General features: G+C 46.9%; 1 protein-coding gene and 1 long non-coding RNA gene across 2 annotated transcripts; both read right to left on the bottom strand.

The window, feature by feature from the left end:
* Positions 1-1631: 1631 nt before the first annotated feature.
* LOC123191692 (uncharacterized) lies at positions 1632-5494 on the bottom strand. Its single transcript, XM_044604337.1, has 3 exons — positions 5408-5494; positions 2728-2819; positions 1632-1843 (listed from the first exon to the last, which is right to left on the bottom strand). Exons 1-3 carry the CDS (start codon positions 5452-5454, stop codon positions 1632-1634), a joined length of 351 nt encoding a protein of 116 aa, XP_044460272.1. The 5' UTR covers positions 5455-5494.
* Positions 5495-10745: 5251 nt separating this feature from the next.
* LOC123185333 (uncharacterized) lies at positions 10746-16051 on the bottom strand. The gene is made up of 3 exons (XR_006493345.1): positions 15957-16051; positions 15129-15294; positions 10746-11623 (listed from the first exon to the last, which is right to left on the bottom strand). It is a non-coding gene; the product is annotated as an uncharacterized lncRNA (long non-coding RNA).
* Positions 16052-16400: the final 349 nt, after the last annotated feature.

Below are 16400 nucleotides of genomic sequence, written 5' to 3'. Positions count from 1 at the left end.
CTCTGCATTCTCTGCATCATGATCTGCATCCTCTCCTTCTTCTTCATCCTCATTTCCATCTGCAGTTGGGCATCCTTTTAGTATGATATCAGGATATAATGTCTGAATCTTGTTCTCCTCGTCAACTAACAAATCCAATGTCTTGGCTTCTCTACTCGACCTCACCATAGCAGCTATAACATCTGGATTGTCCACACATAGCAGGCCATCACCATAGTCTTTATCTGGCAAAATCCAGTACACCTTGATTTGAGGGTCTGTAGGGTCATAGTCCATCCTTGACAAGCAATACTTGATCATCCCCAGTGACCATGTGTCTGAATGACAGTAGTCAAAAGCTTCATGACTGCACCCAATGTAAGAGAACTTCAATTCTCCACCTATGCATTCCCCCAAGAAAATTCCATTGTGCTCAAACTCCATTGAGAAAACTGGCTAGCTTCTCCATTTGTCACTGCAATAATTGACACATGAAATTTTCAGTGCACAACACATTCAACTCTAACTGAATCATAGTTTCAACTGAACAAGTATAGTGCTCAAACTCTAACTGAATCTGTACATGATTTTCAAACAGAAATATGTACTGAATATCAACTAAAAGACCACCCTTTCATCACAAAACAATAGTAAAAATGCTGACTTTCAGCTCAAAAAAGCTTGTACTTTTGCCAAACAGAGAAAGTGAGCATTTTTTCACTGAAATATCGACTGAAAGACCACCCTTTCATCACATTTTACAGTGCATTTACAGTTCAGTGCAACAATAGCATATAATCTCTGAATATGTGAACAATAAAATCACATCAACACATGACCTCTTTCCTCTCTGACCTAAAGGACCCCCCTTTCCCTGTATGCTACCCAAAACCCTAGGTCAAATCACCTCACATTGCCCTTGATTGACCCCCCGAATTCCCCAAATCAGCATCAAGAAACCCTAGACAAGCTCATGGAAACTACTTCCCCTACGAACCCTAGGGACGCACACAACCAACCCTAGTGAGCAGATCGACCCAAAATTCACACTACATCGACATGATCGGCCTAAAAAACCTAACCACTCCGCCGGCAGGAACAGGGGAAGCAGAGGAGGAGGCAGAGGAGGCAGAGGAGTGCTTACCGTATTCAGGAGGCCACTCGCCGGGTTCCCTACGCCGCGGCTCCATGGCGCCTTGTGTCGCCGCCGATGAGGCCGACGACGGCGTCACCTCACAGGAGCAGGAGCAGATGAGGAGGACAGGACAGGCGAAAGAAGGAAAGGTTTTCGAAGGGGTTTGCATCGGGGCCGACGACCAGGGGGTTTTCTGTCGGTGGTATGGACTAGTCTGCGAAATTGCTAAAGCGTGAGGTTTTTTTGTAAAAACACGCTTCAGGCCCGACATATCCTACCTGGTGCGCCACGTGTGCAGTTTGGGGTGGTTTTGTATGAATTTGTTACAACAGTCAAGTTGGAGGACTAGTTTTGTGGGGGTTTTTAGTTTTTGTATGAATCTGTTCCCACCCCTACAAGTTTATGTACCAATTGTGGTATTAACTCTGGAAAAAATTATATGAGACCAGATTTCACGGGCTAGCAGGTGAGACCCACCCCAATGGATGACACATGGCATTCACAAATCATAAAGCATCTAATTTCTCCCCCCTAATTTTAAGTGGAGGTGGGGTAGATGTCTCACGTAGCAACCCACACACCACCTCCCGCCTCCCGTATCACTTCCAGGAAAAGGACGTGAGTTCCCTTCTTCCCATGCCTCCATCCTCCACTCCTCCCAGATCTCGATCCAGATGAAAGCTCCACTCGCGCCCGTCTCCTCTGATGACCATGACCATGCACCAAGAACTGCAAAAAAAAGAGTGAACTCTCAACAATTTCGTGTTTGCAAACTCAGTAGTAAAAGGGGCAATAAAAATCCCCCCCTCAGCAAGAAAAAATGTTCTACTTATTCAGGAAAAACAATAATCTAGCAACAAGGAGTTGCCTAAAATAACCAAAATCGTAGTAAAATGGTTGTGATACATTTTTTGCTAGATTTGTATGATACTCTTGTGTGGATTTTTTGTTAGAAAAGTTGTGTCATGTTGTAGGCAATTTTCATAATGCTTGCAGGCAACTTCTATATTTGAAAAGAAAAATCAACAGTAGGATAGTGTTTTGGGCAGTTTTTTGCTCGGCAAGTTGTGCTTGTGGTGTAGGCAAATTTTGGGACTTAAACTTATTTATGCAGCTAGCTTATTAGTTTGTTGCCAAAAAAGGGAAATCGAAAGCAAGTCTTCCATAAAAGTTTTGGGCAACTCCCTTTTTTGCTAAACAAAAAAGCTAACAACCACCTATTGGAGATGCATACAAACATGTTGAAAAGCTTATGGGGTTGTGCTTAGTTTACTTGGAAGTCGCCGGTGAAACTTTTTGCTTGCGAAAATGGGGAACCAGAAAGCAAGTTCTGATGTGATGTAGGCAATTAGCATATAAGTTTCAGGCAACTCCCTTTATTTGCTGGAACAAAATAAGCTAACAGCCAGCTACTGAAGAGACAAAAAAACTAGTTGGATAGCTATTAGGGCTGTGAAATTTATCTGGAAGTGGCTAGCAAAGCTTCTTATTTGCAGAGAGGAAAATTAAAAAGCATGTGCTGCCGGAATGTAGGCAAAATGCATATAAGTCTGAGGCAACTCCTCTTTTTTTTGCCAAAACAAAAAAGTTGGACAGCTTTGTGCCAAGCTTACTTGGAAGTGGATACTGAAGCTTCTTGCTTGGGCGTGTGCATAAAACCTCAAAATGATGATGCTTTGACATAGTATTAGAATTTAGTGAGGACCTGCAAAACAAAACAAACAATTTGTTTAGGCAAGAATATCTACGAAACCACATTTACAGAACTTAGGTGATTTAGGCAATTACTATTTACATGTAGACAACTTATCCTAGTGAAAGTAACAACTTTGAGCAAATAAAATCAATTTTTGCTACGAAATATCTCTAGGCAATTCACGCCAGCTTCTATAGCAACTAACTACCATATCATGCGTTGGGCAAGTTTTGGGCGAACTAAAACCAACGCTTCTTGGGATCAAATCTTTGGGCAACTCACGCCAGCATCTCTAGCAACTAACTATTATGTGTTGGGCAAGTTTTGGATACTTTCGGCTGAAATCATAGACGATTCCAATCCCCACATCTCGAGAGCGGATCTTTGGGCAACTCATGCCAGCATCTCTAACAACTAACTATTATGTGTTGGCAAGTTTTGGAGACTTTCAGCTCAAATCATAGATGATTCCAGCCCTTACATCCCGAGAACGGATTTTGGACAACTCGGCATCTCTAGCAACTAACTATTATGTGTTGGGCAAGTTTTGGACACGTTCGGCTCAAATCATAGACGACTACAACCCCGCATCTCGAGAGCAGATCTTTGGGCAACTCACGCCAGGATCTCTAGCAACTAGCTATCATGCATTAGGCAAGTTTTGGATAATCTCGGCTCAAATCATTGACAATTCCATCCGCACATCTCAAGAGCGGATCTTTGGGCAATTCACGTCAGCATCTCTAGCAACTCGTTATCATGCGTTGGGAAAGTTTTGGACACCTACGGCTCAGATCATTGACGATTCCAGCACCCACATCTCGGAGCGGATCTTTGGGAAACTTATGCCAGCATATCTAGCAACTAGCTATCATGTGTTGGGCAAGTTTTAGACACTTTCGGCTCAAAGAGTAGTCGATTCCAGCACCCGCATCTCGGGAGCGGATCTTTGGGCAACTTACGCCAGCATCACTAGACACTACCTATCATGCATTCGGCAAGTTTTGGACACTTTCAGCTCAAATCATTGACGATTCCAGGATCTTTGGGAAACTTACGCCAGCATATCTAGCAACTAGCTATCATGTGTTGGGCAAGTTTGAGACACTTTCGGCTCAAATAATAGCCAATTCCAGCACCTGCATCTCGGGAGCAAATCTTTGGGCAACTTACGCTAGCATCACTAGACACTACCTATCATGCATTGGGCAAGTTTTGGACACTTTCAGCACAAATCATTGACGATTCCAGCACCCGCATCTCGGGAACGAATCTTTGTGTAACTTACGTCAGCACATCTAGCAACTAGCTATCATGCATGGGGTAAGTTTTGGACACTTTCAGCTCAAATAATAAACAATTCCAGCACCCGCATCATGGGAGCGGATCTTTGGGAAACTTACACCGGCATCTCTAGACACTAGCTATCATGGTTGGGAAAGTTTTGGACACTTTTGGCTCAAATCATCGACGATTCCAGCCCCCGCATCTCGAGAGTGAATCTTTGGGTGACTTTCAACATCTCTAGTAACTAACTATCATGTGTTGGGAAACTTTTGAACACTTTCGTCTAAAATCATAGATGATTCTAGCCCCCACATCACCAAGTCGCAAACTACCCCCGCGCTCAAAATCATCGATTCGCCCAAAAACATGGATGGGACATCCACCCCACCCCTCTTGAACCTCCCTATTCCGTCTCTATCACATAGAGTCGTAGATGTGAGTAGAAAAACGCATGCTTAGGGGATCGTTTTCGAGATACTTACCGGTGATACGGCCCAGTTCCTCGATCACTCGTGACAATGCTTTCCTAGATCTAGCTCCACCCCGCTAGGTGGTCGTGGCGCACGGATGGCGCTGCCCCCTTGGTTTTCCTCTTGCTTTGCTTGCTGGTCGTCAATACTCCCATACCTCTCTCCTACCCTCCGTTGTCTAGTTGTCGCCAATCATATGCCAAAAAGAGATATTGTAAGCAATTTTCTGACATTATTAGGCAAGTTAGTGTAGAAATCATTGACTAGAAGAAAGCATTTTTTTGGCTGGAACTCAATGCGCAAAAAGGTTATAATTAAATTGACTAGAAGAAAGCCTGTTTTTTGGCTGCTGATTTTATCGATCTAAAGCACAGTCCGCAGCTTCTTACTTTTGCTTGCTTAGTGTTGCACTAATGGAAAACAGAAATGCCGACAGGGGAATTGGAAACAGTTCCAATTGAGGATGGAGAACTGGTGAATTGATCAAACAGATGGAGCTGTCAGTGCACACGTCAAAGCAATATCACGTTACTAATTGCATCTTGTGTGTGGCATCAACGACCACTGAAAACGTACGTGTGGACATCTTATTTATCAAATGAAGACACACATATAGGATAGCTAGTGTATATATACTTAACTCAATTTCACAACTTAATTGCTTGATCTGCTGCTCCATCATGCATTAGCTGTAACTCATTGATCAAATGTCGTTGATTAATTGCTTCACTGTCAGGCTCATCAATCTAGATCGGATATGCATTTGCTAGTATTTAGTTCCATCCCTAACTAACTAATTAACAACACTAGCTAGCTATCTTGATGAGGCTCGGTCATTACCAATTTCTGAACTGTTGTTTCCTCTGAACGTGCATGGCATGCATCATCCTCCTGCTATTGTTACAGCCACCATCTTCAGCGACATTATTTTTCACTTACAGCTTCAACACCACAACTGCAAAAATAACCAACCAAGCACGCGTCATTAACCATGCCAATCCATGGATTACTGTCTCCAATTAAGCACCCAGTTAACATATCATAGGCGGATTGTAGCTAGTCGGTGGTGAATACACAAGGTGAGTGCTCGATCTTTAGCTCCTCTGAAAGATGTTATGCCTATTTTGAAATTTCTAGAACATCTCGTCGTTCATTTGGGAACCGTCACAAATGAGGAAGAGGATTATCTGAGTTTTCTCAAAAGCTTAGGGAAGAACGGTTGCTAGTAACCCAAAAGGAAATGAGGCACACATTCTACCCACCACTTTGGACCATGTTGTCGCTGCCATGGCTAAACAAACGCTCACCTCCACGCACATAGGCCAATCAATTTTATTCTCTGTACACAAGCATTTCTTGTTCCACCTGCCATCAACAATTTTCTCGACCTGACATGAGCTCTCTACAACCACGAGATGCGGAACAACAACACCATAAGCGACCACAGGACTCACCAGTAGACGGGCTCGTCGGCGTTAGGCTGCCAGTTGGGACTCGCCGGACCAATGATTGGGTTGAAAAAAGTCTGCACAAAGGGGAGTCGCGGGGCGGACGAGCTTAGGCAGGAAGAGGAGCCACGGAGCCAATTGAGTGCAGGCGCACGGCGGCTTGTGCCCGCGGTGCATGGTGGCCACCGGGTACATCGGGGATGGCGCAGACGACCCCAAATCCAGATCCGCGTCACAATGAGGCCCGTCTCAAGCCGGGTTCACCACCGGGGAGGAGGACAGCCTCCGGGAGCGATGAGCTCCGTCCCTCGTTGGGGAAGCAGGAAGCGGTGGCGACCCTTAAGCATACCGACGGCTAGGGGCGGGGGCTACTTCGTGGCGGTGCTTGGGGGCGGGAAGGTGGCCTAATGGAGGCGTTGACCCATCCGGTAGTGGTGGCGTGCGGCCGCGGCAGTGGGAGGTGGTGGTGGCGTCTGGTCGCGACAGCGAGAAGAGGTATTGGCCGCGGAGGTGCGCATGTGGAGGTGGTGGCGATGGGAGCGGGCCGAGGCGGCGGCGGGGAGCGGGGCCATGACGGAGAAAAGGAAAGGGGTGGGAGATAGTGGGCCCGGGGGGCAGTACAGGGGTGCGGAGTGTTCGAGTCGTGGGTTCCGACAGGAATTCACCTGTGTGTCGTGATCTCGCACACGAGGAGATCCGACGGCCAGCGAAGGTGTGTGCCCAAAACGTCTAAAAAGTGCAACTCCACTTTTTAGCATACACCCACCCCACGTCCCAACCTTATCCTCCACGGCTCCAACAGCCCCGCGGCTTGGATCGGGTCGCCACCGGGCGTTCCTACCGGAAGCCTCCAGCCGGACCACCGCCATAGCCGTCGTCCGCCCGGACCAACGCCATCGTCGGCCTCCGCCCGGACAATCTCTGTGGCGGCCGTCCGCCTAGACCACCACCGCTGCCGCCCTCCGCCCGGACCATCTCCCTCGCCGCCGTCCGCCCGGATTACCACCGTCACCGCCCTTCGCCCGGACCATCTCCGGCGTCGTCGTCCGCCCGGACCACCGCCGCCGCCCTCCGCCCAGACCACCACAGCCACCTCCGCCTCCCTCCTCGGCCACCTCCGCCCCCGCCTGCCCCATCCACCTTCTCCATCGCTGCCCTTCGCCCCGACCACCTGCCCTCCGTCGCGACCTTCCTTATGCTCCGCGTGACCTTCTCTCCCCTACAGCGCGGCCTGCCCTCCCTCCGGCACGCCCTCCTCCAGTGCGCCTGCTCTCTGCGCTCTGCTCCGGCGTGACCTTCTCTCCCCTACGGCGCGGCCTGCCCTTCCTCCGGCACGCCCTCCTCCAGCGCGCCTGCTCTCTGCGCTCTGCTCCGGCGCGCTCTTCGCCACTGCACTGGTGTTGGCTTCTCGCGGATCAATTCGAGCGCGTGGGGAAGTTCACCCGCTGCAGCCGCAGCCCCATGCCTCCCAGTACGCAGCCGGCATGGCCCTCTAGTGTGTTTTGCTTCCATTCTACTACCTCGCGTGCGCGTAAAATGCAAGAACTGCTCACAGCCTCAAAAAAGCAAAAAGAAAAATCGATTGCTGCCCCATACTCCACTCCATTACACCTTATCCCTGCTTGCTGCCTCTACTGCAGCGGACGACAAAAGAGATAAAAAAAAGGGCTGATGCTACTTATTTTTCTACATCGTTAGGTTCAAAAAGTTTTGCTTCGCCCCCGGATGAAGTTCAGTTGTTGCTGAAGCTTATGTTGTTCACCATCGCGTGGCTGCAGAGCATCCATGCAGGTCGAGTAATTTTCTAATGCCAGCTCAATTACAATAGCAGCTCCAGCGCAGCCGTCGGCGATGGTGAAAGCTGAAGTCTGAAACGAGTGTTGTTGGCTACATCCGGCAAAAGATATTCTGAAGTTTGTTGATGAACAAAAATTGCTACAACCTACAACATCAGTTGGTTCCATTGCGGCCGTGCGGCAAGCAGCATTCAACACAATCCTAAACCAACCCGTGGAGGTGGAGAGGTTGTTTTTTGGTTGATTGGTTTTCACATTTCTTATGCGTGGAAAATCAAGAACTGATGCGTTCCTCTGTTTGTATGCTCATGCCCTGGGGGCTGAGGATGAAAAGTACCTCCTAGTTGGGCTATGTGGCAGAGATATATATAGACATTTAGGCTTTTATTGATTTTAATAAAAAATGCATTTTTCTGTTGGTGCATGAAGCATGTCCGTGAATAGCTATCAGTCTTTTTTGAACTTCCGTGAGTAGCTATTAGTGAATTGGTTGACATCTGAAAGATAATTCGCTGCGTTATTACTTTTGACATTTTTTCAGATTTTGAGATTTTCTTTTTGTGTACATAATAGAAAGAGAAAGAAGTTCAAAAATAAGAAATGACAAGGTTTCAAATATGTAACACGATAAAAAGTCTGTGTACGAAATTTGCATGCAGAAATAAAATGAAATCCACAATAAAGTTCACGTATAAAAAAGCTGAAGTTCACATAGAGTAAAAGGGTGCATTTCTGAAAAAAAAGGGTGCATTTCTGAATAAAAGATGTACTGAAAAGTACATGTTCTCCAATTCCTGATGCTTATATGGTCGTCCTCGAGGAGTAAAAATGCGGAGCCCACATGTAACATAATGATAATTTAAAAATAGTTCAAGTATTCTCCTCTAGGAATGTTGATGCATATAAATAAACCAAATTCGGGACGTTGGAAAAAATCAAACATGTCAATGAAAAAATGTACCTAAAATGGTGAAAAGGTACTTAAAAGGTTTAAAAACTAGAAGTTTAAATTAAAAAATGGAGTGGCTTGATGTTTATTAGAAAACTAGGATTTTTTCTGTTACTAAAAGAAACAAAACCAAGAAGTCCAAATTAAAAAGAGGAGCAATTCGATGTTTATACAAAATTCAAATTTCCTCGTTATTAAAAGAATGGAAACAAGAAGTTCAAAATAAAATAACACGGTAGTTCGATGTGTTAAAATGGGAAAATCCAAATCCGCTGACAAGAGGATCATAGGAAGTTCAAACAAAAAACAGAGTAGTTAAAAAAAATAAAAGAAACACTTAGAAAAGTGGATATTTCATTTTTTCTAAAAATAAAAAGAGATGTTCAAATTTTGAAAATGGAGAAGCTAAAAAAATCATTAAAATGGAATTTCAATGTTTCTAAATTAAAAACTCTAGAAGTTCAAATTTAAATAAACGGACGGTCCAACATTTATTACAAAACTAGGATATTTGTGTTACTAAAAGAAATAATCAAGAAGTCAAAATTACAAAAATAGATAAGTTCGATATTTACCAAAAAAAGCTCAAACTTTCATTGTTACTAAAGAATAAAAGTGAAGAAGATCACATAAAAAAAGGAGTAGTCGATATATATGGGAAACTTAACTTCTTTCCGTTCGTAGGAAAAAATAAATATATGAAGTTCAATTTCTAAAGTAATGTTTGGTGCTTATTTAAAAACATTTTTTTTCTAATAATAAGACTAAGATGTTCAAATTGAAATAACGGAGAAGTTCAAAGTATATAAAAAACTCAGATTTTCTAAAAAGACTTTTGCTAGAAATTCACGTGGTCGGCCGAGGAGAGTTCAAAAATTGTTGCGAAGGAGGTTCACCGTGTATTTACATGTGCAAAAATACACATAAATGTTGTGCAAATCCGATGAACGGGCGAGGAATTACGAACAAAGATATGTGATTGAAGTTCAACGTGAAAACAACAATCCGTTCAACTACTACACCAAATCCGCTTCGGATGAGAATAAAAAGAATAAAAAACTAAAAGCCTAAAAGGTTTGTTGCGAGAAGTTCACGTCCTCCTCCCGGTGCAGTTCAAGATCTCTTGGGTGAGACATGCGACCTTCAATTACAAGTTAAAAACAGGCAAAAACGACGTTGTTTTTGTCATTTTTAGTACTTCTCTCAAACGGCAACGAATTTGTAACAACTATCTATATCAAAAAGTTGCTCCTATTCATAAGCTTTCCAACGGTATATTGTATGCTATATTCTGATGAACGGTTTAAAAATTTCATGTATACCATTTAAAACATGTTTTTATGTATTCAAAAAAATATTTTGAACCGTCGCGAATATGAAAAACTGATCAACACCGGAAATTTGCGTGTCTTTAACAGCTATCCATCGGTATATCTTTTGCTTGATTCTGGTAAGTAGTTTGGGAGTTATGGCTTTCGAGAGATGCGTTCATATCTCACAAGTTTCAAGGGGTTCAAGTTCATCTATATAAGAAGGAATGCCAATTTTTTTGCACATTGTTTGTGAATGCCTAAACACAATTCTACATCGGTTTCCTAAGCCACTTTGCATATTTTTATTTGTGGGTAGAGCCGGTATAGATACGTGCATACACTCGGCAGCCCCGTATCACATATGCCACCACTGTTCTTCGCCACTCCAGTTACCAAGCGGTGATTAAGGGGGGGGGGGGAATGCCCCCGTGGACGCAACCTATGGCTGGTCTTTATTTTACCCCTTGCGGCGGTCCGGGACGAAGGGTGATGGGGCCTATCATGCCACTCACCGCCACAACCAGCCGGTCTGCCAGCAGTAATGACCTTCCGTCCAAAACTAGCATACATTGGATGATCAACTTTATCCAACATCAAGAAGATTATTAACATAAACAGGATAAGAGAATATTAAATCCTAATACCAAAAAGTCTATTACAAACTAGGGTTCATCCATATCCTCGAGAACTAAAGGGACTACTCACACATGGGGGCAACCATCATCATACACATGGAAGTAGGAATCATGGAGGGATTACATATGTAACACACGAGACGATCCACTGGGGCTCTTGATGAGTTAAAATGAAAAGGATGTGGATCATGATGATGGCAATGGTGATGATGTTGAAGCCGTCCCAGTGATGGTGGAAGAGGCGTCGGCCTCCTCCTTCTCGGTTCCTTCCTCCGGATTGCTCCGGAGGCTAGGGTTCCTCCTTCCGGACCGAGTTTTTGATCCCACTTTGTGTATGATCTCTGACCCAATTCCACAGGGTGAAAAATAACGGACGAGGCAACGACGTTGGCACTCCATAGGACTATTCATACGAGCGGTCCCGGTCGCATGGAACATCGTCTTTTGCATTGTAGGGGCAACATGGCGCCTCCTCCTTTGCTCCTCTTGCTCCCTCCTTTTATGGTAGATGATTATCACATTAAATTTCACTGCACTTCAAGGGATTTCTTCCATAAAGTATTATTTGATCCAAAAGGCATTACCTGAGGAAAAACGACAAAAAGAACTGCGCGAACGCGATGAAATTCCACAAAGACTACCAAGTAGGCACAAAAACACTAACAAAATAATCACATAAATTGGACTCGATAGTCGGTATAGGCAAGTGTGGCCAAAGTGCGGTGCCTACAACCTCCAATGCCGACTTGGATGCCCACTGAATCTCGGCCAGTTGCCCCAGCCGATGACCAAGAAACAAAGAACATGGCACCTCGTGGAATTCACCCAAAATGCCTTCTCATCGGAGGATTCTTCGGGATTGAGATAGTACCGGCAGGCATCTCCCAAGCTAAGTTGCAGATCCGGAAAACCCCCCTGATAAAAACAAATAAATCATCAGCTCAGAGAGGTGTCAAGAAGATGGATTTGTGGCCACACAAGGAAGGACCGAGTCCGGAATGATGATATACGAGATAGATTGGGGTAGCACAAATTGAAGAGAAGCTTGTCCAACATCGTCTGCGATGGTTTGGGCATATTTAGCGCAGGCCTCCAGAAGCTCCAGTGCATAGCGGGCGGCTAAGGCGTGCGAAGAATGTCAAGAGAGGTCGGGGTAGACCAAATTTGACACGGGAGGAGTCTGTTAAGAGATATATGAAGGATTGGAGTATCACCAACGAACTAGCTATGGGCAGGGGTGTGTGGAAGGTTGCTATCCATGTGCCAGCACCATGGGTTGTTGTTGTGTTGTTGTTGTTGTTGTTGTTGTTGTTGTTGTTGTTGTTGTTGTTGTCGTTGTCGTCGTCGTTGTTGTTGTTGTTGTTGTTGTTGTTGTTGTTGTTATTGTTAAAGCTAATCGCATACCTAAAAATCCTTTGTAAACGTCAGAGAGAATATTCAGCATCCCAGCCTTGGCATACCAGAACTGGGTTAGGCTCTCTCGAGTATAGCCCTATGTGTCGAGGCAACGAAGGGAATCTTCAGAACTCCTTCCACCGTCCGATCCCACCTTGGTAGCAAGACCGCTCCATGGTCAGGGACAGGCGGAGCTTCAACTCCAGCCTAAGGGACTTGGGTGTCAGGGTTACCCTTGATGGGTTGGTCATTGTGGGCAGCACAGAATAAAGGTGAACACCACTCTAAAAATGAACAGAAGGAGGATAACACCAAGGGTAGAGGAAAAATTACCTCACGATATCCTCGGACGAGTCTGAGCTAATCATCTCCACCTGTACCGATGTTTTGCGAGCGGGGACAGCATGCGCCTTCCTTAAATGCTTATAATGCCGGGGAGGATCTAGACCGTCAACTTCCCCGGTCTTTGGTTGGCTCTAGTGCTCTAAAGAGCTTGACTCGCCCCCTCCGCCCCGGCTCCTCCGTTTGACATCACCCGAAGAGCTTTGTTGACTCTCTGAGGTCGTCTCCGAAGTATTTCCTTGGATGGATGAGTCCTTCACCCTATTCCTCCTCCCCTTTTGCACGAGGGAGCTCGGTTGAGAGGAATAACTCTCATGCAATACTGCGGCTAAGGTATCTCCCTGGAAAGACATGTTCTTTGTCCCGTTCTTCGTTTCCTTGATCTGCGCATTAACAGGGGTGTCTCCTTGAGTGGACGGTTTCTTTGTCCTATTTTTTCTGCTCTTCCCCCTTGACGGCGCCTCGGTAAGAAGCCTCTCCAATTTCAGAGTCCCGGGATGTTGGTGTACAAAAGTAGGGGCCCTTTTGGTACCCCTTTACTTGTGCACGGGCAGTCGCAGCCACGCCTGTGACGACGCTTGGCGCGGCAGAGGAAGGAAAGACGCAAGATTACCCGAAGCACGAAGAGCAGCAGGGCGAGGTGAACTGCCTCGGCAAGGCCCTTGCCGAGGCGCCTTCACAGCCCCAGCAAGAAGCTTGCCGGGGTAACTTGCCCCAAACACCAGCGAGGTCGCCGCCCTTGAGCTTGAGAGTTCTGATACGATCGACAACATTAGAACCAAGGCTCGGGAGGCCCCTCCATGATGGCATGCAGATCTTTGTGAAGACTAGAAGCATACAAGACTAAGTGGGAATAAGAAGACGAAGCCCTCCGGCAAGACCCTTGCCGGGGACGGACGATGCACCCCGGCAAGATTCTTGCCGAGGACATCGACGGGGCCACAGCCAGGCCCACTCCAAGGCTACACCGCCATCCCAAAGCAGCAGCCAGTCTGCCACCTAGGCAGGAACCTGCGTGGCGGCACGCAGCCTCAAGCCAACTTAGCAAGCACCTGCGTGGTGGCATGCAGATCTTCATGAAGACTCTGCCACCGCACCAGCTCGGCAGCAGCCAGCCAGCATGGCACCACGCACCTCGTCAGCTCGGATGCGTGTCAAGGCAAGGCGAAGCGGCGACAGGTGGGACGAGCTTCCTTGCCGTCCCCAATAAAGCGAGGAGGGCACGTCGGCAGCGCATTTAATGCGTTTTGTCCCACGGTGCCCAGGATAGACTCAACTACTGTACACTTTACACCTCCTGTGTGCCACTGTGGCAAACCCTTTTTTCTATAAAAGGAGGCCTGCGGCGTACCGAGAGGGGATTCGGCTTTTTTGGACTCAGCACACCCTGTAGCTAGTTCAAGAACACTAGATAAACACAAACCAGCAGGAGTAGGGTATTACGCATCACTTGCGCCCTGAACCTGGATAAACTCCCCGCGTTGATCTTCCGATCCCGCTCTGTTTGCAGCCACGCGCCCCGCCAACCGTAGTAGGGATTCATTGTGATCCCATAGGTGTCGTTTCACCCCGACATCTTTGGCGCGCCAGGTAGTGGGCGCAAGCTGTGAAAAATCCGATTTGGATGTTAGAGTATCGACTTCATCATCACCATGGCACCCACGAAGAAGGGGGTGGCAGCCGTCAGGTCGTCCAGAGCTGGCCCGTCCGCACCAGCACGGGCGGGTGACGGGGCAGCCACGGACGGCACCGGAGGCACCACCCGCGAGCATCCATGGCATTCTGGCGATCGTAGCCAGGATAGCGGCGTTGTTCGAGTCCAAGGCGACGGGCCATGTGCCGCTGGACAGAGGGCAGAGCCGTGCTTCCCATGGGCAGCGCGACAACCTCTATGACGCCACCACCGGTGGTCGCGCCGCGGCCTTCCCAGGCTGCACGCGATGAGCGGCACAACGATGCCGGCGCCTCCGGGCACCGCCGTGGGAAGAGCCCTTTGCGTCACTCCCAGGATGCATCGGGCCGGCGTGCGCGCCCAAACGCTGGTGGAGGTGACGCGCAACCACGAGACTGTGACAGAGCTCCTTCTAACATGGTTAGAAGTCTAAGCGCATCATGGTCTACGCGGCTGTCGCCACCCCCCATGCCAACAGAGGTGTTGGCACGCGTCCAGCTGCTCCTCAACTTTCCTCCTACCACGGAGAAGCTCGACGAGTGAGGGGTTACCATTCGAAGCCTCATTAGCTTCTCCAACAAAGATGAACCGCAACTGGCGGGACCCTCGTGCCGGCGCTCTCTGGAGCCGGCACACGACAGAGGAGGGAGGATCAGAGGCGCCGCGACCATGGTGCACTCTCCTCCCCCACGCAACCAGCAATAGCCGCCGGCTCGGCGGGCCGATGCTGGTGACAATCTTTCCACAGCGTCGTCCAACCCACGGGCCCGCTGCGACCAACGCCAAGTCCTTCAGGAGTGAACACTTTCGTCTAATATCATAGATGATTCTAGCCCCCACATCACCAAATCACAAACTACCCCGGCGCTCAAAATCATCGATTCGCCCCAAAACATGCATGGGACACCCCACCCCACCCCTCTTCAACCTCCCTATTCCGTCTCTATCACATAGACTCGTAGATGTGAGTAGAAAAGCGCATGCTTAGGGGATCGTTTTCGAGATACTTACCGGTGATACAGCCCAGTTCCTCGATCACTCGTGACAATGCTTTCCTAGATCTAGCTCCACCCCGCTAGGTGGTCGTGGCGCACGAATGGCGCTGCCCCCTTGGTTTTCCTCTTGCTTTGCTTGCTGGTCGTCAATACTCCGATACCTCTCTCCTACCCTCCGTTGTCTACTTGCCGCCAATCATATGCCAAAAAGAGATATTGTAAGCAATTTTCTGACATTATTAGGCAAGTTAGTGTAGAAATCATTGACTAGAAGAAAGCATTTTTTTGGTTGGAACTCAATGCGCAAAAAGGTTATAATTAAATTGACTAGAAGAAAGCTTGTTTTTTGGCTGCTGATTTTATCGGTCTAAAGGACAGTCCGCAGCTTCTTACTTTTGCTTGCTTAGTGTTGCACTAATGGAAAACAGAAATGCCGACAGGGGAATTGGAAACAGTTCCAATTGAGGATGGAGAACTGGTGAATTGATCAAACAGATGGAGCTGTCAGTGCACACGTCAAAGCAATATCATGTTACTAATTGCATCTTGTGTGTGGCATCAGCGACCACTGAAAACGTACGTGTGGACATCTTATTTATCAAATCAAGACACACATATAGGATAGCTAGTGTATATACACTTAACTTAATTTCACAACTTAATTGCTTGATCTGCTGCTCCATCATGCATTAGCTGTAACTCATTGATCAAATGTCGTTGATTAATTGCTTCACTGCCAGGCTCATCAATCTAGATCGGATATGCATTTGCTAGTATTTAGTTCCATCCTTAACTAACTAATTAACAACACTAGCTAGCTAGCTTGATGAGGCTGGGTCATTACCAATTTCTGAACTGTTGTTTCCTCTGAACGTGCATGGCATGCAGCATCCTCCTGCTATTGTTACAGCCACCATCTTCAGCGACATTATTTTTCACTTACAGCTTCAGCACCACAACTGCAAAAATAACCAACCAAGCACGCGTCATTAACCATGCCAATCCATGGATTACTGTCTCTAATTAAGCACCCAGTTAACATATCATAGGCGGATTGTAGCTAGTCAGTGGTGAATACACAAGGTGAGTGCTCGATCTTTAGCTCCTCTGAAAGATGTTATGCCTATTCTGAAATTTCTAGAACATCTCGTCGTTCATTTGGGAACCGTCACAAATGAGGAAGAGGATTATCTGAGTTTTCTCAAAAGCTTAGGGAAGAACGGTTGCTAGTAACCCAAAAGGAAATGAGGCGCACATTCTACCCACCACTTTGGACCGTGTTGTCGCT

This window comes from Triticum aestivum, chromosome 2A (assembly GCF_018294505.1).
Source record: "Triticum aestivum cultivar Chinese Spring chromosome 2A, IWGSC CS RefSeq v2.1, whole genome shotgun sequence".
Classification (NCBI taxonomy): Eukaryota; Viridiplantae; Streptophyta; class Magnoliopsida; order Poales; family Poaceae; genus Triticum; species Triticum aestivum.
This window is presented reverse-complemented; position numbering and strand designations above follow the sequence as displayed.